This window comes from Lepus europaeus, chromosome 1 (assembly GCF_033115175.1).
Source record: "Lepus europaeus isolate LE1 chromosome 1, mLepTim1.pri, whole genome shotgun sequence".
Classification (NCBI taxonomy): domain Eukaryota; kingdom Metazoa; phylum Chordata; class Mammalia; order Lagomorpha; family Leporidae; genus Lepus; species Lepus europaeus.
Window position 1 is genome coordinate 79,362,768 of NC_084827.1, and position 25,393 is coordinate 79,388,160.

The 25,393-nt window shown below is 36.4% G+C and overlaps 1 protein-coding gene across 1 annotated transcript in view; it reads left to right on the plus strand.

The window, feature by feature from the left end:
• The window catches only part of SPOPL (speckle type BTB/POZ protein like), a 62,087-nt gene that overhangs the window by 25,692 nt on the left and 11,002 nt on the right, over positions 1-25,393 (plus strand). Inside the window, exons 2-8 of the mRNA XM_062186224.1 lie at positions 9,805-9,940; positions 10,130-10,251; positions 10,512-10,663; positions 12,280-12,407; positions 22,469-22,646; positions 22,727-22,782; positions 25,177-25,299. Coding sequence (XP_062042208.1) covers positions 9,863-9,940; positions 10,130-10,251; positions 10,512-10,663; positions 12,280-12,407; positions 22,469-22,646; positions 22,727-22,782; positions 25,177-25,299 — 837 coding nt within the window. The 5' untranslated portion in view covers positions 9,805-9,862. The remainder of the gene's footprint in view (positions 1-9,804; positions 9,941-10,129; positions 10,252-10,511; positions 10,664-12,279; positions 12,408-22,468; positions 22,647-22,726; positions 22,783-25,176; positions 25,300-25,393) is intronic.

A 25,393-nucleotide genomic window follows, 5' to 3' on the forward strand; every position in this document is an offset into this window, starting at 1 on the left:
GATATACAGAGTTAGTCCAATCTGTAGCTCTTGGTCTGTCAGGAACTGACAGTCTCACAAGAAACTTTCCCAGACAGGTGTTCCACTTGCTTTAGAAGGCAGTTCTTAAGCTTTGGCATGGTGGCAAAAGCCACAACTGCCAGTCTTGGGAAAGGCCAACTGTCTCAGCTATCCTAAATACTGCTTCTAAAATAATTATCTTGATGATTGCTGTTTGACCTTTTTCTACTCTTTGTATTTGAGGAAAGAACCAGGGATACCATGATTATCTTGGATTGTGTTTTTTATCCCTTTCTCTGTCAGTCTGTTCCTAACTCATTGATTTCTTTGCTAATTTGTTTCCATTTATCTGCCTTAAAATTTTGAGATTCTTATCTACTAGCCTCACTCTGTTATATTCCACCTCCCTATGGTTTCATTTTTGGTAAAAAATTTGTCATCTCAGCAATGACAAATTGTTGGGAAATGAAAGACACAGATAAATGTGCTTCTCTAGGTTCAAGAGATCAAGAGTTGTTCTTGGTTCTCACGAGATATTATTTGATAATTTGGTCATAAGCCAAACTTTTTTTTTTCAAACTGAAATAGCTGGTTTATCTGCTACATTCACTTTTTAGAGTTTTTTTCCTTAACTGTTAACTTGAGACGTTGATTGTTTGCCCAATATTTTCCAGTTGGAGTATTCAAAGTCCCATGATGCCCCCTCAGTCCCAGGCAGCTGTGATGGTTGGTCACCTGGTATAGAGGTATCTTAGATTCTTGGTTGATTAGATGTGTTAATAAATGAAGCCAATTCCCTAAAAAAGAAAAAAAAAAAAAAAGAAAGACACAGATAAATGTGCTTATTACTTCACTGCCTTGAACCATGTACTGTTTGCAAAGTTTCATCTTGGGTGCAATTTCTGATCCATGTATCCAGTCGTTAGAAAATTAATAAAATGCTCTATACCTTTGTCAAATATGAATTTAGAAGAGAGTATGAATCACCTTTTAAGCCAAACATTTTTTGTTGTTGGCATGCAATATAGGATATGTCTTAAAGTATTTAGTGCAAGCTTAGGCTCAAATCAGTCAGTCATTGCCAAATTTTACTGTTTATGTATTGACTCTGGGCAGGCTACTTAGCTTTTCTACACCCTAGTTTACTCATCTGTAACTTTGGCAGGGGCAGCTATTACTTTCCTAATAGAGTGATTTTGATAATCAAGTTAGAAAAATACCTAAGGCTGACATTTACAAAGTTTTTAGAAAATACCTGGTCTTGGCCAGCGCCGTGGCTCAACAGGCTAATCCTCCGCCTTGCGGCGCCGGCACACTGAGTTCTAGTCCCAGTCGGGGTGCCGGATTCTGTCCCGGTTGCCCCTCTTCCAGGCCAAATATCTGCTATGGCCTGGGAGTGCAGTGGAGGATGGCCCAAGTGCTTGGGCCCTGCACCCCATGGGAGACCAGGAGAAGCACCTGGCTCCTGGCTTTGGATCAGCGTGGTGCGCCAGCCACGGCGGCCATTGGAGGGTGAACCAATGGCAAAGGAAGACCTTTCTCTCTGTCTGTCTCTCTCTCACTATCCACTCTGCCTGTCAAAAAAAAAAAAAAAAAAAAAAAAAAAAAAAAAAAGAAAATACCTAGTCTCATTATTTTTGTATTATCTCTATTTAGGAAATGTTAATTACATCATTTAGAAACCCTGTTCTGCCAAGTTGACTATGAAGCAGATTATTATAAAATGAGATTTCACTGTGGATTCTGTTTTTTAATATTGAAGATCTTACAGGGAAAAATTCCTTCATTTATATGAGCTGAAAACTTTTGGTGAAGAAATTTGTTGTTGGCTTTTTGAATCAGTAGCAAGCATCTGAAGAGTCCTCAGAAAATTCATGGAAGGGCCAGCCAGCATTGTGGCATAGAAGATTAAGCCTCTGCTTGTGACCCATGATCCCAAATGGGAGTACTGGTTCAAGTCCCAGATGCTCTACTTCTTATCTAGGTTCCTGATAATGCACCTTGGAAGGCGGCAGATGATGGCCCAAGTGGTTGGGCCCCTGCCACCCATGTAGGAGAACTCAATGGAGTTCTTGGCTCCCAGCTTCAACCTGGCACAGCGCTGGCTGTTGTGGCCATTTGGCCAGTGAATCAGTGAGATCGAGAGATCTGTCTTTTTCTCTATTTCTCCATCTGTCTGACACTATCCCTTTTAAGTAAATAAATAAATAATGAAATTTTTTTAAGTTCATGAGAAGTCTATTGTGAACAATACTATACATAGATTTCAATTTTTTTACACCAAAATAAACAATAATTCAATTTTTCCATGTAATTCTAGAGGTTAGCTAAAAGTGTTTGTTGTTCCCTCTTTATTTTAAAGATTTATTTATTTGAAAGGCTGAAACAGAGACAGGTATCTTCCATTCACTGACTCTTTCTCCAAATGGCCTCAACATCCAGGTCTGGGCAGGGCTGAAGCCAGGGGCCAGGAAGTTCATCCTGGTCTCCGATGTAGATGGCAGCAGCCCAAGTACTTGGACTGTTTTCTACTGCCTTCCCAGACACATTAGCGGGATGCTGGATCAGAAATGGAGTAGCTGGGTACCTGTACTCTATGAGTTGCCAGCATCAGTGTCTAAAGTGGATGCTTAACCCTTTGTACCACAATGCCAGGCCCCTGTTCCCTCTTGGAAGCCAATCAGTAATACCCTTCACATTGTATAATTTTTCAGTGTGTACCCCTCTGTAACTCTGTAACAAATCAGATGTCTCTATGGTCATTTTGAATATGTTAGTAATTTTCCTCCATTTTATTTCAAGTGGTTATATTGTCCCAGAGCTCAAGTTGTTATTTTCTTTCTTACATTGAGTCCCCTTTATCAGTGAATTTAATTTCTCATTTTCTAAATTACAAACCTTGAAGTCCTATCACTTCTACCTCTGCCATTATATTATCTTATAATAATACATGACTTTTTATAGTAAATTAGTTTTACAACTTTGTATGAATGCCATTATATGGCATGTACTCTTTTATGTCTGACTTTTTTGTTCCATCAGTTACATCTGAGGTTCAACCATGTTGTGTTATAACATCCTTCATTCTCATTACTATATAGTGTTTCATTACGTAACTATATCACAATTTACCCATCTGTTGTAAGTGGACATTTTACTTTGGCTTGTGGCCATCAAAAATACTTTATTGCTTTACTTTCATAATTATCTAGAATCCATCTATAGACATTCTTTTATGTACTTTTGGAGAACATTTGAATTTATACTGTTGGATGTGTTTATATAATTTGGGTTGTAATTAATTGTTTGTAAGTTTCATTTGTTTAATAATAGTGCATTCAGTTTTCTCAAGTGGTTATAATAATTTATACTTTATCACTGTAATTTTAACAAGGCATTGTCTCTTTCATGTTACCCATTCTATTTAGGAGTAGGTATCACATTGTTACTTTAATGTATTTGATGCCTAAAGAAATTTAATTCATATGTTTTGATCTTGTGAGTACCTTTTTTTTTATTTTCTTATGAAGTATTTAACTCTTTGGACAAATTTTTTCTGCTGGATTACTTGCATTTCAAAAACTAATTTGTAGTAATTCTCTGTATATTTGGGAGAAGTCCTATATTATAGATACCCTCTTCTACCTTATGTACTGTTAAAGAATATTTGCCTACTCCACAGTTATAAAGATATTTTCCTATTTCCCTCTCCTAAAACTTTTTTTTTTTAAGATTTATTTATTATTTGAAAGGCAGACTTACAGAGAGAGAGAGAGGGAAATCTTTTATCTGCTGGTTCACTTCCCAAATAGCTGCAATGGCCAGAGCTGGGCTGGTCCAAAGCCTCCTGGAGGCTTCTTCCAGATCTCCCATGTGGCAGGGGCCCAAGTACTTAGGCCATCCTCCACTGCTTTCCCATGTGCATTAGCAGGGAGCTGGATCAGAAGTAGAAAAGCCTGGACTTGAACTTGCGCCCATATGCATGCTGGTGCTGGAGGTGGCAGCATTACTCACTATGCCACAGTGCTGGTCCTCCAATTCATATTTCTGCGCCTATTTCCACTCCCAGTTCTGTAGATAACAGTGATCATTTTACCATCCTGGAGCTATCAAAATTTACCAGCAGCTTTGCTGCCAGATGGAATGGAATTGATTTGGGGCTAAAGGGAACTAGGATCAACCTGTGGATTTATCAGCTGAAAGTAGCTAAATCAGTTTGAAGGGAAGGGGATATCCTACAGCTTTACCAGCCAGGCTTAAAAAGAAAAAGAAGAGTTGAAAGCTAAACAGAGACCTCAGGAGCCATACAATATGAGTGAGACAGATAAATTCAGTTAAATCCAGGCAACTTACTAAAAAGAAAACAATTCATAGAAAGTCCAGATGGAAGATCTTTCTCTATGTCTCTCCTTCTCTCTGTAACTCTACCTCTCAAATAATTGAATAAAATTAAAAAGTAATCCAGATGGAGTTGTTAAAGTATATTAACTAAAATGTCTAGTTTTTACCAAAAATTGAGAAACACTAATGAGTTCCAGAGAAAAATCAAAAGCCAGACATAAGGCTATGTATTATTATAAGTTCCCCTTACATGAAGCTTCTGGATAAATTTTAATATGAAAGCAGATTAGTTGTTTCCTAAATTTTCATGTATAAAGAACTTTTTGGAGATATTTTTAAATTATATTGTGTTGATGGATGCACAACTGTATGTAGTCACTAAAAATCTTTGTACTTTTGAATTGGGTGAATCTTGTTACATGTAAACTATACTTCAATAAAATTCAAGAATGGGATGGGGAACTAACAACCTACTGACAGTACTCATAATATTGATTTAACTGTTGTGATTACTTGCATGCTGTTCTGTTTTCAAATAAAAGTAAATAATCATTTGTGCTTTATGAAAGTAGTTGAAGATAACAAACAGCTGGAAGTACTTAAGAGTCGTATTTTTTTAACGTAGAAATGAATAATTGTTGCTAGAAGCAGCAAAATATGTCCTTAAAATCTGCTTAGTTTTTTTGTGGGGGGACAGGCAGAGTGGATAGTGAGAGAGAGAGAGAGAGAGAGAGAGAGAGAGAGAGAGAGAGAAAGGTCTTCCTTTGCCATTGGTTCACAGCGCTGGCTGCAGCCGGCGTACCACGCTGATCCGAAGCCAGGAGCCAGGTGCTTCTCCTGGTCTCCCATGGGGTGCAGGACCCAAGGACTTGGGGCCATCCTCCACTACCTTCCCAGTCCATAGCAGAGAGCTGGCCTGGAAGAGGGGCAACCGGGATAGAATCCAGCACCCCTACCGGGACTAGAACCCGGTGTGCTGGTGCTGCAAGGCGGAGGATTAGCCTGTTGAGCCATGGCACCGGCCTCCTTAGCTTTTTCTTAAGTCACTCTTAACTTTCTTTCCCTCTAATCTTGCTGTGTTGTCTTTCCTTTAATGCTGATTGTTGACTTAAAAATATTTTTTTAACCTAGGAGTTTTATTCAGTTTTTAAAGTTATTTTATTTATTTGAAAGGCAGAGAGGGAGAGCATTCTAGAGATCTCCCATTCCCTGGTTCACTCCCCAAATGTCCGGAACAGCGGGGCAGGATCAGGCCAGCAGAAACCAGGAGGTGGGAACTCTATCTAGAGAGAAAGAAAGAGAGAGAGAGAGAGAGAGAGAGAGAGAGATCTTCCATCTGCTGGTTCACTCTGCAAATGGCCACAACAGCCGGGGTTAGGCCAGGTGGGAGCCAAGAGCCAGGAGCTTCTTCCAGGACTCCCATGTGGGTACAGGGGCCCAAGCACTTGGGGCATCTTCTGTAGCTTTTCCAGGTGCATTAGCAGGGAGTTTGATCTAAAGTGGAGCATCCAGGACATGAACCAGTGTCCATAAGGGATGCCAGCACTGCAGGCTGTGACTTAACTTACTGTGCTACAACGTTGGCCCCAGTTATTTCATCTTTGAAAAAACATTTATTGATTTGAAAGAGCACCAGAGATAGGGACAGAGAGAGATAGAGAGAGAGAGACAGAGATGGAGCTATTATCTACTGGTCCATTCCCCAAATGGCACAATAGCCAGGTCTGGTTCAGGCCAGGAGTCAGGAATTCCATCCTGGTCTCCCAAGTGGGTGCTGGGGCCCAAGTGCTTGGGCCATATTCTGCTGCCTTCTCAGGAGCATTAGCAGGAAGCTGGATTGTTTGTGAAGGATCCTGGTCTAGAACTGCCATTGTGCTATTGGTTGCTGGCAATATGAGTGGCAGTTTAACATGCTGCACCATGATACCAGTCCCTATTTTAAGAACCATTTAAAATTTTATTCTGTTTATTTGTTTGATACAATAATTATAATTTACATGTCCAGTTTTTTTTTTTTTTTTTAGATATTTATTTATGTATTTGAAAGGCAGAGTTACATAGAGGCAGAGGTTGAGAGAGAGGTCTTCTATCCACGGGTTCATTCCCCAAATAGCCACAACAGCTGGAACTGGGCCGATCTGAAGCCAGGAGCCAGGAGATTCTTCTGGGTCTCCCATGTGGGTGCAGAGGCCCAAGCACTTGGGCCATCTTCTACTGGTTTCCCAGGCCTTAGCAGAGAGCTGGTTTGGAAGAGGAGCAGCTGGGACTCAAACTGGCTCCCATATGGCATACTGGCACCGCAGGCGGCAGCTTTATCTGCTGCACCACAGCACCTATCCCTTCCATTAAGTTTTTTTATTATTATTATTTTTTTAAGATTTATTTATTTGAAAGAGTTACACAAAGAGAGAGGAGAGGCAGAGACAGAGAGAGAGGTCTTCCACCTGCTGGTTTACTCCCTAGATGGCTACAGCAGCCCGAGGTGTGCTGATCCAAAGCCAAGAGCCAGGAACCTCCTCCAGGTCTCCCACTTGGGTGCAGGGGCCCAAGGACTTGGGCCATCTGCTGCTTTCCCAGGCCGTTGCAGGGAGCTGTATTGGAAGTGGAGCAGCCAGTTCTTGAACCGGCGCCCATATGGGATGCCAGCATTGCAGGCAGTGGCTTTACCCGCTACACCACAGCACTGGCCCTCCTTCTATTTGGTTTTTAAGCATATTTGTTGTATATTTTTAGTGGTATAAAAATCAGGAGCCTCTCTATTAGGTTTTATTTTTCCTTTTGATTCCTCTGTCTTTGGGAAATAACTACACCCCCACCATATAATTATGAGAGTAGAAAACATACTTCATATATCTGTAAATCTTTTAAACATGAACAAAAATGATTCAGTATAAAAACCCTTAAGCTATAGCATTTTTCTTCTTAGAACTCTGTAGTAATTATATTGTTTTCCTTAGACTTTCAGCAGTGAAGAGAAATGTTAGCCATCTTGGTTTTTGTTCCTTGTATATGTTCTTTGAACATTTATATGAAGGTGCTTCAGATAATTCCAGGAAAAATGGAATCGAGAGGGAAACTTATTTTCTTGTAAAAGCATTCAGAAACCATGTATAGTTTTTTCATAATGTGAATTTTCCATGAATTTACTGAAGATTGCTCATACTTTCACACTTTTTTCCTCATTTTGAATTTCACAGAAATATATTTCAGTGGTGGTTTCTTATTTTGGTTAGTTATTATGGAGTTTGTTCATATATACTAAGTTGTTTATTCAACTCAGGAAAATCTGCTTCTATTATCTTTAATTTATAATTACAAATCTGTTTTGGTACCTTGTAGAACAAGCATCTACTTAGTAGGCTTTTTAAATGAATTTATTTATTTGAAAGAATAACAGAAAGAGAGGGAGAGATAGAGATCTTCCATCTTCCAGTTTATTTCTCAAATAGCTACAACAGCCAGATCTGGACCAGGAGGAAGCCAGGAGCTGGAAACTCCATTCCAGTATGGATTTAATTTCATTCTTCTACATAAATACATCCAGTTTTGCCTACACCATTTATTGAAGAGATTATCCTTTCTCCATTGTATAGTCTGGGCACTTTTGTCAAAAATAAGTTGGCTCTATATACATGGATTAATTTCTGGGCACTCTATTTTGTTCCATTGGCTATGTTGGTTTTTATGCCAGTACCATGCTGTTTTACTGTTTTAATTACTATACCTTTGCAGTATATTTTGAAGTCAGGTATTATGATGCCCTCAGCTTGAGGTGGTTTTTTTTTTTTTTTTTTTGCTTGGGATTTCTTTGGTAATTTATGTCTTTTGTGATTCCATATGAATTTTAGGATTGTTTCTCTAGTTCTATAAAGAATCTCATTAATATTTTATAGGGATTGCATTGAATCTGTACATAACATTAGGTAGTATAGACATTTTAATGACATTAATTTTTTCAATCGATGAACAAGGAATGTCTTTGCGTTTTTTTTTGTGTGTGTGTGTGTGTATGTGTCCTTGATGATTTCTTTTGTCAATGTTTTATAATTTCCATTGTAGAGATCTTTCACTTTTTTGGTTAATTTTACTCTTAAATATTTGGGGTTTGTGTGTGTGTGTGTGTGTGTGGCTGTTTTGAATGTGATTTTCTTAGTTTTCTGTGTCACTGAGTTCATCATTAGTGTATACAAAAAACTGGATTTTTTTAAATGTTGATTTTGTAACCTGCAACTTTACTGAATTGGTTTATCAGTTCTAACAGCTTTTTACTTGGCATTACAAGCAGCTGCTTACCCATAACTCAGCCCCCAAGTAGTTTTGATGTTGTTCTCTGTCTTGGATATCTGTGAGCTCTATTTATCATTTTTCTTTGATTCAGAAAATTTTACAGTGGTATATTTTCCCCCAGTGCTAAATACATTTCTTACTTCTAATGCAAATGTTTGGTTGTGTCTTTACTCACAATTGTTAGTAAATATTTTGATTTTTTAGCTGTTTTTATTTCTGTGTATCTTTCAGACAACAACTTCCTTCAGTCTTTGTTTTCCCATTTTATATTATTGTTTATATGTCAAGATAAAATAAATATTTTACTCTGCATTTTGAGTAAGGTCCTTCCCTTTACCCTGGTAGTTTTTCTTTTTCCTGATAGAACTCATGTGGTTTTATTCCCTCATTAATTATTCTTAAATGAAAAGAGAATTCTCCAGACTTGAGTCCATATATTGGAATGCAGTCTTGAAATCCCTTTGCTCCTGCAAAGTATTCTACCAATGTCATTCTTTCTTCCATTAATTTTCCAAGTTGCAAGACAGCATCATCTAGTCACTAATACCTTGACCATACTATGGGTTAATGATGCATCTAAATGGAAATATTACAAAAGCAGATAACTGGATAGGAATTGTATGTGATACATCTCCATAGGAAGCACTGTGATAAGGGTAAAGTCTTATCAGGTAATTCATTTGAGATAGATGTAGACTTTTGTGGAATCTAGGTAGTTCTTAAAGAGTGTTGCCTATTATATTTCATTCTGTGTTTTACTTGATGAAAACTTATGAGATCTGATGTATGAAAGACCAGTGTTTGTAGTTCTAACTTTGCAACTCCGTGGCTTTCATGAATGTGATTGTTGAAAAGATAAAGGAAGGTGAATCAGATATTAATTGATACTAAGCTTTCATGAATGATCTTATTTATTATGTTATTTTTTGATTGATATATTGGAAAATATACTTTGACAAAATAATGGCTTATCTATAAATATTAAAGTTGCCTAGATTTCAGGTTGACAAGTTACAAATGCTTATGATTTCATTTCTTTAAAATTATTTGAACTCCTCATATATTTTTTCATAATCTGAGACAAAGATTGCTTTGTGACTCTTTAAATATGGGTATTTCCGTAATTGCTGGGTCAGTCAGTTGAACTTATCTGTAAATTGCTTCTTTTCTTTATAGGTACAGTACTCAACTGTGTGAGATACTATTTAAATCCTAAGACTATAATAAAGTGGCAATGTCTCGGGAACCTACCCCACCTTTACCTGGAGATATGTCTACTGGTCCTATAGCAGAAAGCTGGTGTTATACACAGGTATACACTGTTAATCTTTTCTTACTATATATCACTTAAAATTTTATATTAGTTTGGGAATATTATTGAGAAACACTTTGAATATAGTTACTAGGGTAAAAAAAGTAGATTATAGGATGTTGAATAATGTAACAACTTAAAAGCGTAAGAATCATCATTATTATAATAGTGGTCTTCTGAATCTCTTAGGTTAAAGTAGTAAAATTTTCCTACATGTGGACCATTAATAACTTCAGTTTTTGTCGAGAAGAAATGGGTGAAGTGTTAAAAAGTTCAACATTTTCATCTGGCCCAAATGACAAAATGAAATGGTAAGATTTTTGTTTTATTGTTTTTGATGTGATCATCATCTGTTTATGGTTTTGTTGTTATTGTTCCTGAAAGAGTATTAGTATAATTTTTTAGTAGATTGGTAATAAATTCCTAGTATTATGGAGAACTGTAAAGAACTGTGGGGAGGTTGGCAGGAGTACTATTGGTGATGATAATTGACGTGATTTCAGTATTGACTCTTTTTTTTGAATGCTTCAAGTATTATATTCCTCCAAGTGAGCCTATTGTTTTATTTTAGGTGCCTGAGGGTAAACCCAAAGGGATTAGATGATGAAAGTAAAGACTACTTGTCCTTATATTTGCTTTTAGTCAGCTGCCCCAAAAGTGAAGTTCGAGCAAAATTCAAATTTTCCCTTCTGAACGCTAAAAGGGAAGAAACAAAAGCAATGGGTAAGTGATTTGCAAACTGAGTGAAGAAGTCTCTGTGTAACTGCATACTGTGACTTCTGCACCTTTACCTAGAAAAATTTGGAATTTTTTCCCACTAAAATCTAAGTTAAGTTTTAGCTTAACCTAAAACTTTGAATTTGATCATTGTTTAGTTTTTTAATTTCAATGTAGAGCTATAGTTGTTTTATGAAGTCCTGAATGTCATGACTTATAAAACTGGGTAAGAGGAATATTAAAATTTAACTTCTTTGTGTTCTGAAATGACATTCCTTTGTCACTTAGAAAAATAGTACAGGGTTCCTCATTGATGCCCGGCCATGTACAATAGGAATTAAGAAATATTTCTTCTTCCTTGCCATTTTTGTCATAAAATCTGAAGAACAGTATGAAGAAGATGGAATGCCTTGAAACTGTCACTAAAACTTCTTAAGAAATGGACTGAACACTTACTGAAAGTCAGTTTTTCTTAGTATCAGAGCCTATTAAATTCAGCCCAAGATTTACGTATTTTAGCCAGCTGAAATGCTATAGCCTCAAGCTTCATAAAAGAAATGTGCAATATGCAGGAAACTACCTTATAAGCTGCCATGTTAAATTTTAAATATTTTCCGATATAAGTCCCAGAATCAAGTAGTTTTATTACAAAAAAAAAACTCCGCACATTTTAGTAGTATGTTTTATTACCAAAGTAATACATATTTTCATATTGTCTGTCATTTAAGATAGCTGAGTATTTCATTTAGATTTATTACTGTCTACCTCCAGTTTGTTCTTTGTATAATAGATGAATAATTTCTTTAGTGGATCATATTTATTTCCTAGTATACAGTTATGTATTGAGGAATTTGAAATATTTCTTTGTGATACAAGGATACTTAAACAAGTTCATGGCAAAAAAAATTTTACTTTGATGCAAAAATTTTGGAATCCATGTATAGTTTTTTCATAATATGCATTTTCTATGAACTTTTTTAAAAGTCTTATTTACTTATTAAATATTTTAAGAATTATGCTGAGTCTTCTAGATTCTTAATGAAAGTTGTTCTAGGGACAAGGTGACTATTTCTAAAGCAGGACTATTTCTTTAGCCTTTTCACCAGTTAATGGATTTTTCTGTAATTCAGTAAAACAAAATTAGTGCAAGTAGTGTCCCAGGAAAGATCTTAAAAGATGCCTTGATGATTTAGGTGTCCATTTTTAAAGGGAGAAGCAGGAAATGAGAAATACATTTGCAACCAGGTTCTGATATTAGATGGAATAGTATTGTTTATGCCAACATATTTTGAAGCAGTTTCAGAGCCTTTTAGGGCCTAGATTATTTAAAAAACAAAACAAAACAAAAAACTCTTCCGTCTCCATGGGATTTGATCTGGCTTTTCTACTTAAATACTCAGAAGTCATAAATTGAGCTTGTTGATGATGGTCAAAATTTGAGTAGTGATGTGGGGCAGTTCTACCTGACTTAACTCTTAGGACATTTATTTATGAACACACATATCTATAATTTTTGAGAGATATAAAGGCCAATTTCTGCATATTTCATATAACTACTATCATTTAGAAACATGTCTCTTAAATACTTGTTTTATTTAAGCTTCTTTTCTGTTTTCCACCAGAAAGCCAAAGAGCATACCGATTTGTGCAAGGGAAGGACTGGGGTTTTAAAAAATTCATTAGAAGGGATTTTTTGCTTGATGAAGCGAATGGTCTTTTACCAGATGACAAGCTTACATTATTTTGTGAGGTGGGTACATTTTTACTATAAGGAACATCATGATTTTATTTAGTGATATGACAAAAGTATAAACTGGATTAATATTATACATACTTTAGAAATTAAGTAATTGGTATAATTGTTAGGGTTTCATGGATAAATATTTGAAAAAGCTGACTAGATTGTCAGAAAAATAAATATAATGTCCTGTTCAGAAAAAGCTTTGTCATATTTCTACTCATAAATTGGATGTACAGTTACAGTGCTACATATTAAATCCTTCCTCCTCTTAAAAAGGTTGAAGATGTGCACATCGTGTATGAACATTTCTAAATATCTTCTTGCTTCTCCTTAACTGTGACATAGTCAACATACTTTTTTTTTTTTTTTTAAATTAATTTATTTGAAAGGTAGAGTTATAGACAGAGGGAGAGACAGAGAAAGGTCTTCCATCCACTGGTTCTCTTCCCAAATGGCCACAATGGCCGGAGGTGTGCTGATCCGAGGCCAGGAGCCAGGAGCTTCTTCCAGGTCTCCCATGTGGGTGGCAGGGGCCCAAGCACTAGGGCCATCTTCTACTGCTTTCCCAGGCCATAACAGAGAGCTGGATCGGAGGAGGAGCACCTGGGACTCAAACTGGTGTCCCTATGGGATGCCAGTGTCTCAGGCAGAGGATTAACCTGCTGTGCAACAGCGCCAGCCCCCACAGTATACTTTTATATTTTCAGCTTGATCATACTGAATATTATTACTGAAAGTTTACCAGTTTGAGCTCAAAAGTACCTGAAAAAGATTGGGAAGTTTTATTGAATATGTAAGCAATTGGATTATCTAATGGGTGTTGGCATTGTAAATAATAGATCAACACTTTTTTTTTTTTTTTTTTTAATTTTTGACAGGCAGAGTGGATAGTGAGAGAGAGACAGACAGAGAGAAAGGTCTTCCTTTGCCGTAGGTTCATCCTCTAATGGCCGCTGTGGCCGGTGCACCGTGCTGATCTGAAGGCTTGAGCCAGGTACTTATCCTGGTCTCCCATGGGATGCAGGGCCCAAGCACTTGGGCCATCCTCCACTGCACTCCCGGGCCATAGCAGAGATTTGGCCTGGAAGAGGGGCAACCGGGACAGAATCCGGCACCCCGACCGGGACTAGAACCCGGTGTGCCGGCACCGCAAGGCAGAGGATTAGCCTGTTGAGCCACGGCGCTGGCTGATCAATACTTTTTAAGATATGTATATGTCTGTTGACAAATTTATATGCTAAATTTATATACATCAAATGTCATATTTTGAAGTTACTGCTCCTGCCAATAATTTATACTATGATTTGTCCTAATTTGAGATTTGAATTTGTTCTTGTAATTAGGAACTTTTATCTTGATGAACTTTCGAGGTTCATCCTTGGCATGAAATGAAGGAGTATATAATATTACTGGTACAGCTTATAAAGCATATATACATTATTAAAAATCTTAAATGTTCAAGGCAGTTGAGAATTTTCATAATAAAGTCCATTAAAATGTTATAAGCACAACACGAAATATATTTTGACAAATTATTGTGGACTGAAGAGTATAGTGAAAGAACGGTGACTTCCTTAACTGCTGAGTTAGTTTAAATCTCTGTATAGTAAATATGTAAAAAAAAAAAAAATTCATGGCAGGATTATAGACTAATTATAAATCATTATATTGTGTCAGAAGAATAATTGAAATATAGCCCAAGAGACCATGTAGTACATCTTATTTTTAGTTAGAAAAGTTAGATGAACTGTATTACAAATCTGTTATAAATATAATTATTTGATTGATAAAGCATGAACCAGAAGTCCCTGGAACAGATCTTATCATTAATTTCGGAGAACAAAAACTGAAACATATATAGGCAGATAGTTCAAATATTAGTCTAAATAAATATAATTTAAACTATTTAAAATTTTTGGCACTCTTAATGTAGGGTCTTCCAGAATTTTAGCAGTATATTAAATTTTAACTTGTTAATTTTAAAAGGTATTAATTTATAATTTAAAGCATCTTTAAATTAGAATTTAAAGGTTAACCCAATTTTTAAATTGACTACAGTTATAATCTTTATGAATGCATCTTTTTATAAAATATTTTTCAAAATTGAAACTGTACAAAATTAAAACAGTGTACAAATATTTGATAATGTATTGTACTGGAACCTAGTCAATTAAGAAATTCAGAATTGAGGCTGAAATTAAGTCTAAGATCATTTTTAGATGTATTTTTGAAGTGTGCTTGGTATCTGTATACTAGATTGCACATACTAGTGACCCCTTAAGAAATAGAATCCACCATCACATTTTTATGTTGGCATTGATCAGATCCACTTTTGGATCTTTTTTGTTTTGTTTTGTTTTGTTTTGTTTTTTTGACAGGCAAAGTGGACAGTGAGAGAGAGAGAGACAGAGAGAGAAAGTTCTTTCTTTACTGTTGGTTCACCTTCCAATGGCCGTCGCGGCCGGCGTGCTGCGGCCAGGAGCCAGGTGCTTCTCCTGGTCTCCCATGCGGGTACAGGGCCCAAGAACTTGGGCAATCCTCCACTGCACTCCCAGGCCACAGCAGAGAGCTGGACAGGAAGAGGAGCGACCAGGACAGAATCCGGCGCCCCAACCGGGACTAGAACCCGGTGTGCCGGCGCCGCAGGTGGAGGATTAACCTATTGAGCCGCAATGCTGGCCCACTTTTGGATCTTGAAGTACCCAACTTTTTAGGCGTTTGTACCTTGGGCACCGTATTTAATATAGATGGGCAAAAAGTATTTTTAATCAATAGTCTTCATGCCCTGCATCATTTCTGCCACCCCTCTCACAATGCCCTTCCTTCTACAGCATCTCCAGCACTGCTTGCAGAAGAGGAGGAAGCACTGCCCTACCTAAAGAACTGCCTCCTCTCCCTCCCCTGCAAGTGGTGCTGTAGACAGGTAAGGCAGTTGGATGCTACCCATTTTGTGCAAGACAGCTTAATCTTGCAAGTTCTAACACTAGTTCAAGTGACCAGAGGTAGATGGTGATTTCTGGCAGTGTAAAGAGCTCTGCCTCTTCCTTCCCCAAGTGATGAAGAAAATAAGAATTGAGGAATACATAGGAAAATTAGAACACTGGCTTCATCAGTTTATCTTTTGAAATCCAACAGTTTTTAAATACTCTAATAGTATACACATACAGACCCATGCCATTCCATTATACACAGAGAAATATTTATGTACAGATAAAATATATATACGTATAATGTGTTTTGCCATTAAGTTAAAATAACTCATTGTTAAGGATGTGTCTTTTTTTCCTATCTTATTTTTGTTTGCTAAGATATGAGATAATCCTTCAGTTTTGAAATACTTGTTATAGTAGATGGAATTTAGATTTTATTTTCTAAAAATTCCTTATTGGCAAAGTGAAAGTTGATTACTGTATTTAAAAAATGACACCTGTATTTGAAAGTCAAAAAGTCTTTAAGATCTACTTTCATAGATGACAATGTGAAATTGGACTATTAAAATTTTCTTTCTCTGGAACCAGTGTAGGGGCTGTATTTAGTTGTTAAGTGAGGAAAGATTGTAGCACCATGGAGATTTGGAAATTTCCTAGCTTTCAGAATTAGTTTGGAAGATTTATATTTTTGAAAACTGGAGCTAGAAGTCAATTACTTTCCATCTAGTGGAGACTCAGCTTTTCAGGATAGTCACAGGGTTTATTAGATCCCTAATGTGATCATTTTCAGTCTGAATTATATTTTATTATCAGATTGAGCCAAAAGCAAATATGAAAAGGGCTTTAAAATAACTTTGAGGTTTTGTTTTCTAATGTTTGATAATTTTACGTATTGTGCATTTGCCTTTTTTCCTTTTTTTTTTTTTTTGGGTGTGTCTCTGTGTGTGTGTGTATGAAAGAATAAATTGAAAGAATTTCAGCCTTTTTCCTGAATTTTTTAATTTTAGGTTCCATTTAGTAAAAGGTATAAGTGTTCATTACCTGTATTTGAGTATATAATAAGGAAAACTAAATTTTAATCATTTTTTAAATTATAGGTATCAATAAAACAATCAGAACTCATTGTATATCAATTTTAATTGGATCATTAAATTCTGTTCTATAAGTAGTTCCTTGAATACCCTTTTTAGTATAAAATGTTCTGTTTCTTATTTAAAATTTGTGGTTGCTGTGATAATACTATGTAGATGAGAATGTCAGTAATACAAGTTTGAATTTTGCTTGTTTATGCAGAATGAAATATGCTATCAACAGTATCTATGTCAAATAATTTCTGAATTGTTTATCATTGTATTTTCTCTATAGCCTGCTTTTTGCCAAAATTTTATATCAATTGTATTGAGTTGACAGACATAAACAGAACCTCTCAAAAAAACAAAAAAATCCTTTCCTAAATTAATCATATTCTGCAAACTTTATGCAAGTAAAGATCTAGTTCCTTCTGTCTAAAAATTTCAAGAATAATTCTTGATCTGAAGGAATAAATACTGTGTGGGCTAAAAAACTGATCCCTAAATAAACCCTGAATATTGACCAACATTTCTGAATTATGTATCATAACGTGTAGAGGAACAAGGCAGTCAGGTAAGGCTTAGTGAAAATTTTTCCCTGTTTTGTAGTTACTAAAATTTTAGAAATTATTTGATTAAAAACTTAATAGAATAACCTTTATTGGTGGGTCTATTTTTGTGTATAGCAGCTTGGATCCCATACTTAGAAAAATATCTCACAAAATTATTGTGATAAATATTTTCTCATTATGACTGTATTAAGCTAATATCACTAACTTCAAGCAATATTAAAAAAGAATTGTGGTTGAACCCTGAAGATATAAAAAACCTAAACTGACCCACAACCAGGTCAGAAATTGAATCAGTAATAAATACCCTCCCAAAAAAGAAAAGTCCAGGACTGGATGGATTCACTGCTGAATTCTACCAGACATTTAAATAACTAACTCTGATACTTCTCAAACTATTCAGAACAATTAAAAAAGAGGGAATTCTATGAAGCCAGCATCACCTTAATTCCTAAACCTGAAAAAGATGCAGCAGAGAAAGAGAATTACAGACCAGTTTCCCTGATGAACATAGACGCAAAAATCCTCAATAAAATTCTTGCCAATAGAATGCAACAACACATCAGAAAGATCATCCACCCAGACCAAGTGGGATTTATCCCTGGTATGCAGGGATGGTTCAATGTTCGCAAATCAATCAATGTGATATACACATTAACAAACTGCAGAAGAAAAACCATATGATTATCTCAATAGATGCAGAGAAAGCATTTGATAAAATACAGCACACTTTTATGATGAAAACTCTAAGCAAATTGCGTATAGAAGGAACATTCCTCAATAAATCAAAACAATTTATAAAAAACCCACGGCCAGCCATCCTGTTGAATGGGGAAAAGTTGGAAGCATTTCCGCTGAGATCTGGTACAAGACAGGGATGCCCACTCTCACCACTGCTATTCAATATAGTACTGGAAGTTTTAGCCAGAGCCATTGGGCAAGAAAAAGAATTAAAGGAATACAAATTGGGAAGGAAGAACTCAAACTATCCCTCTTTGCAGATGATATAATTCTTTATTTAGGGGATCCAAAGAACTCTACTAAGAGACTATTGGAACTCATAGAAGAGTTTGGCAAAGTAGCAGGATATAAAATCAATGCACAAAAGTCAACAGCCTTTGTATACACAGGCAATGCCACAGCTGAGGAAGAACTTCTAAGATCAATCCCATTCACAATAGCTACAAAACCAATCAAATACATTGGAATAAACTTAACCAAGGATGTCAAAAATTTCTACGATGAGAATTACAAAATTTTATAGAAAGAAATAGAAGAGGATACTAAAAAATGGAAAAATCCTCCATGCTCATGGATTGGAAGAATCAGTATCATCAAAATGTCCATTCTTATCAGATCTGGGAAAAATGATGCTGAAATTCATATGGAGGCACAGGAGACCTCAAATAGCTAAAGCAATCTTGTGCAACAGAAACAAAGCTGGAGACATCACAATACCAGAATTCAGGACATACTACAGGGCAGTTATAATCAAAACAGCATGGTACTGGTACAGAAACAGATGGAAAGACCAATGGAACAGAATAGAAACACCAGAAATCAATCCAAACATCTACAGCCAACTTATATTTCGATGAAGGAGCTAAAACCAACTCCTAGAGCAAGGACAGTCTATTCAACAAATGGTGCTGGGAAAACTGGATTTCCACGTGCAGAAGCATGAAGCAAGACCCCTGCCTTACACCTTACACAAAAATCCAATCAACATGGATCAAAGATCTAAACCTATGACCCAGCACCATCAAATTATTAGAGAACATTGGAGAAACCCTGCAAGATATAGGCACAGGCAAAGACTTCTTGGAAAATACCCCAGAGGCACAGACAGTCAAAGCCAAAATTAACAATTGGGATTGCATTAAATTGAGAAGTTTCTGTACCTCAAAAGAAACAGTCAGGAAAGTGAAGAGGCAACCAACAGAATGGGAAAAAATATTTGCAAACTATGCAACCGATAAAGGATTAGTAACCAGAATCTACAAAGAAATCAAGAAACTCCACAATTACAAAACAAACAACCCACTTAAGAGATTGGCCAAGGACCTCAATAGACATTTTTCAAAAGAGGAAATCCAATGGCCAATAGACACATGAAAAAATATTCAGGATCACTAGCAGTCAGGGAAATGCAAATCAAAACCACAATGAGGTTTCAGTTCACCCCGGTTAGAATGGCTCACATACAGAAATCTCCCAACAATAGATGCTGGCGAGGATGTGGGAAAAAAGGGACACTAATCCACTGTTGGTGGGAATGCAAACTGGTAAAGCCACTATGGAAGTCAGTTTGGAGACTCCTCAAAAACCTGAATATAGCCCTACCGTACAACCCAGCCATCCCACTCCTTGGAATTTACCCAAAGGAAATTAAATTGGCAAATAAAAGAGCTGTCTGCATCTTAATGTTTATTGCAGCTCAATTCACAATAGCTAAGACCTGGAAGCAACCTAAATGCCCATCAAGAGTAGACTGGATAAAGAAATTATGGGACATGTACTCTATAGAATACTATACAGCAGTAAAAAAAATAATAAAATCTGGTCGTTTGCGACAAAATGGAGGAAATCTGGAAAACACTATGCTGAGTGAAATAAGCCAGTCCCAAAGGGACAAATATATGTTCTCCCTGATCGGTGACAACTAACTGAGCACCTAAAAGGAAACCTGTTGAAGTGAATTGGACACTATGAGAAACAATGTCTTGATCAGCCCTTGTCCTGTCGAGGAACAACTTACTATTTTATTCCTTTTAGTATTTTTTTTGTTCTACTTAATACCATTGGTTGAACGCTTTAACACACAATTATTCTTAGTCATTGTCATTTAAATTTTAACTGAAAAGTGATCCCTGATAATATAAGAGTGGGAATAAGAGAGGGAGGAGTTGTACAGTTCGGCACATGTTCACTCAGACTTACTCCTAATGGTAGAGGTAGAAACATGCCTAGGGGATTCCAATTCAAACCCATCAAGTTGGCATGTACCAATGCCATCTTACTTGTTAAACTGATCAGTTTAAGTTCATGATTGATAAAAAAGATAGGATTAAGTGTCAAAGGGATTATATAAATAAGACCAGTGTCTGCAAATAATAATTGATAGAACTAAAAAGGAGAGAATGATCCTACATGGGAAACAGAATAAACAGCAGACTCATAGAATGGCAGATGCCCTAAACAGCACTCTGGCCTCAGAATCAGCCCTTAAGGCATTCGGATCTGGCTAAAAAGCCCATTAGAGTTTTGCAGGCATGGAAAGCCAAGACACTGTGGCAAAAAACAAAACAAAACAAAACAAAAAAAAAACCAAAACCTAAATGAAAGATCTCTGTCAGTGAGAGCCCAGCGGGAAGAACGGGCCACCGAAGAAGGAGGTACCTTTCTCTGAAGGGAGGAGAGAACTTCCACTTTGAGTATGGCTTTGTCTAAGCAAGATCGGAGTTGGTGATCTCAGGAGGCTTCCATAGCCTTGGCAGCTCATGAGAAGAGCCTCGGGTGATTACTGACGTCATAAATTAGAATGTCAGTTGTTAAATCAACAACGGGAGTCACTGTTCACCTGCTCCCCATGTAGAACCTCTGTTCTTAATGTGTTGTACAATGCAAATTAACGGTAAAACTACTACCCAAACAGTACTCTATACTTTGTGTGTCTTTGTGGGTGCAGTCTGTTGATGAGGATGAGAAAAAAAAGTGATTTATAAAAATATTCTCTGAAACTTAAAGGTTTTCTAGTTTTTCACTGGAAATGTTCACTCATTCATGTGGAATTCATGTTTGTATATCTGGATGAATAGGGACTTCTGAGACTTAATACTCGAAATATTTACATTGTGCTATTGTTATACTGCATGTATAACAATAATGTATGTTGGCAGTTTAGTCCAGTACATCCATTTCTAATTAAAATTTCCTATATCGTTTATGGCTGTCCTTATACCCTTATTTAATAAAAGCCTTATTTTTTTTAATAATTGCAGCTATCTATTGTTACATAACAAATGACCTCAAAATTAGTGTTCAAAAACAATAAATTACTGGGGCCAGAGCTGTGGCATAGCAGGTTAAATCCCTAGCCTGCAGTGCCAGCATCCATTACGAGTGCCAGTTTGAGTCCCCACTGCTCTGCTTCTCATCCACGTCCCTGCTAATGCACTTTGGAAAGCAGCAGCAGATTTTCCAAGTCCTTGGGCCCCTGCACCCATGAGAGAGGCCTGTCAGAAGCTCCTTGCTTAAGATTGGTTCAGCTCCATCCGTTGTGGCTACTTGGAGAGTGGACCAGCAGATGGAAGACCTCTCTCTCTGTCTCTGCCTCTCTGTAACTCTTTCAAATAAATAAAATAAATCTTCAAAAAAAGATTACTAATATAGAATTTTTTATTTTAAAAAATTGTTTCATTAAATCCAAAATGTTTTCTTTACTAGTTGATGAAGTATTTAACAATTAAATATAATTTGAAGTTTCCAGTAATATAGTATCTTTTCTTAAGGGTGATTTGGAAGACTTAGTAGTGTTTAGGGTTTTTTTCAGTAGATATTCATCCTTAATAGGAAGATAATTTAATACTTGTTATATTAGAATCTTAGAATCTACACAAAAACAACAGTGTAGTCGTACCAACTTTTATTGTTTCAAATCAGTTTTACTAGAGTGGAAACCAGTAGAAACAACACTTTAAAAACTTCCCACTTGGCCTTTGGGCCAGCAGTTAAAATACCACTTGATAACCCAAGTCATACATTGGAGTGCCTGTGTTCAAGTCTGAGCTCTGCTTCCAGTTTTAGCTTCCTGCTAACGGGTGCCTTGGGAGTTAGCAGAAAATGGCTTAAGTACTTGAGTTCCCGGTTTCTAGCTTCCACCTGACCCATGACCAGCTATTGTAGGCATTTGGGGAATAAACCAGCAAATGGAAAATCTCTTTGCCCTGCCATCGTGTGTGTGTTTGTGTGTGTGTGTGTGTCTCCACACATACATGCACATCCATCTGCTTTTCAAATGAATAAAAATTTGACTTTCCATTCGCATATCATAATTTCAATATCTTTTTTATGCTCTAAAAATCATTATAAGCCTTGAACTGTGAATTTTAAGTATAGTAAAATTTAATTGTTAATAGGTCTGAAGTGTAAATGAAAAGATAAAAAAATTTCTTCTTCTACTTCATAGAAATAAATTCTCCTTGTTTGACACGTTTTGGCCTTCCCATTGAGAAATAATTTTTGTAGTAACTTTAATAATCAAACATTTCAGCTAATCAGTAAGCCATTTATTTGAATAAGCTGTCACTATTTTAAAAAATCTGGTTTGTTTCTGTTTCTTAAATTCCTAAATTTAATTCCCTGGTATTAGGATTTTTGACCAGGAATACACTGATTTATCCAAACGATTTTAAGGATAAAATATGTAAGTACAGGCTTAGTAGCTAGTTATTGTTACTAATTTGTGAAAATGTTTTTCTTGTTATCTCTTTTTTCATTAGGTGAGTGTGGTCCAGGACTCAGTAAACATATCAGGACATACTAATACAAATACCTTGAAGGTGCCTGAATGTCGACTTGCAGAAGATTTAGGTGATCTCTGGGAAAACACACGATTTACAGATTGCAGTTTTTTTGTGAGAGGACAAGAATTTAAAGCTCATAAATCTGTACTTGCAGGTACTTTCTACTTTTGGATAATGTAATATGTTTTTTAAATAGATCTGTGCAATCAACAATGATGCTTAATCTTGTTGCAGCCCGATCCCCAGTTTTCAATGCAATGTTTGAACATGAAATGGAAGAAAGCAAAAAGGTAATCATGGCTTAAATGCTAATATTTTTTACAAATGTAAAAACGTGGGATATGTATTTTAACAGTACATTGGGTTCCTCCTACCTACGTGGGAGATGTGGGTTGAGTTTGTGACTCCTGGCTACATCCCCTTGCCAGTCCCAGCTATTGTGAGCATTTGAGGAGTGAACTAGCAGATAGGAGCTCTCTGTGTCTCTCTGCCTCTCAAATAAATAAATAAATAAAAATATAAAATAAAAATAATTTGCGTGTTCTTATACTATGATAAGTAAGAGGAATTTTTAAAAATAAATTGGAAAGATGGGGAAGAATTTGTTTTAGAATAGATGTAGCTCAGTGTAGATGTTCTGTGAAAATTTCATGTAACAGCTGTTTTGACGCTCATCTTGTAGATAAATAAATGGATAGTTGTTATACAAAAGGATAGTTAAGCGAAAGGACTCTTTACTCCATAGTTGTTTGACAGGTTCTTTGGTTAAGTTTTTTGAGGATACTCCAGAAAGTTTGTGGAAAAATGAACTTTAAATAGGTTTATTTTGACACAACAAAATATGTTAAAATTCACAGTTTTTTCATAATACGTATTTTCCCTTCACTTTCAGAAGACCTTGCATCTATTCCCCCTTTCTGTACTCAGGGATTGATTTTGAAATTTGCTTTCTAGTGATAAGAAAAGTTTGTCACCAATTGAGAGGATATTTAGGATATATTTAATGTAATGGATATAGATTATTTCAGTATTATTACACTACTAACTGTAATCAAGATATTACCTGTTTGACTTCCTCAGTTTTTTTTTTCCATCTGTCATCTTAAAATGTGGTTATATTAGAGATTGGAGATTGATTCTTTGCTGGTTGCATAATATGTGTCTTTACAACTCCATTTGGACAGCTCCAGAATTTATTTTTAGCTCACTTTATTCTTTCTGCAGAACTAGAGGCTGAAATAAAATAACTTTTCTTTCCTCTGATAGAAGATCTAAGGAAGTACTATGATCAGCCTTCTAGTTGTTTACAAGTGAGGAGACATCAGTGATGTCAGGTGTTATTGGCAGCAACGGGTCAGAAAAGTTTGATATTACTTAATGTTAAATATTTATTTTAAAAATTAATTTTTATTTATTTGATAGGTAGAGTTAACTGAGAGAGGGAAATCTTCCATCCACTGGTTCACTCCCCAAATGATTCTAACAGTCAGGGCTGGGCTAGGCCAAAGCTAGGAGCCAGGAGCTTCTTCCAGGTCTCCTACAGTGGAGCAGCAATTCCTCCAACCAGCTGGCATTGCAGGTGATAGCTTAACCCGCTATGTCACAACACTGGCCCCGATGTTAGATACTTAGATTTATTGATTTCAGGAGAGAAACAGGAAACAAAGATTTAGAAATTTAAAAGCAACTATCTGGGCTGGTGCTGTGGCATAGTGGGTAAAGCCACCTCCTGCAGTGCCAGCACCCCATATGGGTGCTGTTAGAGTCCCAGCTGCTCCACTTCCAATCCAGCTCTCTGCTATGGCCTGGGAAAGCAGTAGAAGATGGTCTAACTCCTTGGGCCCCTGCATCCGTGTGGGAGACCTGAAAGAAGCTCCTGGCTCCTGGCTTCGGATCCGTGCAGCTCCGGCGGTTGTGGCCAACTGGGGATTGAACCATCGGATAGAAGACTCTCTCTCTCTCTCTCTCTCTCTCTCTCTCTCTCTCTCTCTCCCCCCGCCTCTCCTTCTCTCTCTGTGTAACTCTGATTTTCAAGTAAATAAATAAATCTTTAAAAAAAAATAAAAAGAAAAAGGAACTAGCCCTTTCTGGACTTGAGTATGTCTCAAGTAAGCACAGAAATGCCAGTTGATAATAGGACATGCTATTTTTGCAAAATGGAGAGCCCTGAGAGAGTGAGTTCTGTTGTCTCAAATACTTGGTCTTCTTTTCCTTTATTTTGGGACCAGAACTGTCAAATCTTAGGCATTCTCAGGACCTATGAATTTGACCGGAAGTTAATAGCTAGCTATCCTAAGTTAGAGGTCAGAAACTGAACAATGGCATATTGGCTTATAGCTTGTTTGTGTAAACCCTTTTTACTAGAGATTGGGGCTTTTATTCCCACATAGTTGTTCTTATCTTGGTCTGAGCAAGTGTCAGGGTATGGGCTCTCCAGTTCATCGTGGTCCTTACTTCTCACATGATGTATATTTTTCCTCTTACGTCCCACTTCACTTTGCTTGAATAGCTTACTAAAAACTACTTACCTCAGTTTTTAAGTAGAGTTTAGAAATACCTATTGTATATGTGTTTTTGAGTTGTAAAATACTTTAATGAAGATTTGGTATTCTTAATATTATTAGGGATTTTTTGTAGGTTCATTTGTTTACGTGTATTCTTTTGTCTGTTGTTTTCAATATCAGAATCGAGTAGAAATAAATGATTTAGACCCTGAGGTTTTTAAAGAAATGATGAGATTTGTTTACACGGGAAAAGCACCAAATCTTGATAAAATGGCTGACAACTTGTTGGCAGCTGCAGACAAAGTAAGTAATAGGGGCTTAAAGAGTTGAAAAATATGTTTAAGCTTGATATTTTATGTAAAATGCTATCATCAAATGAAAATTTCAGATAACTTTA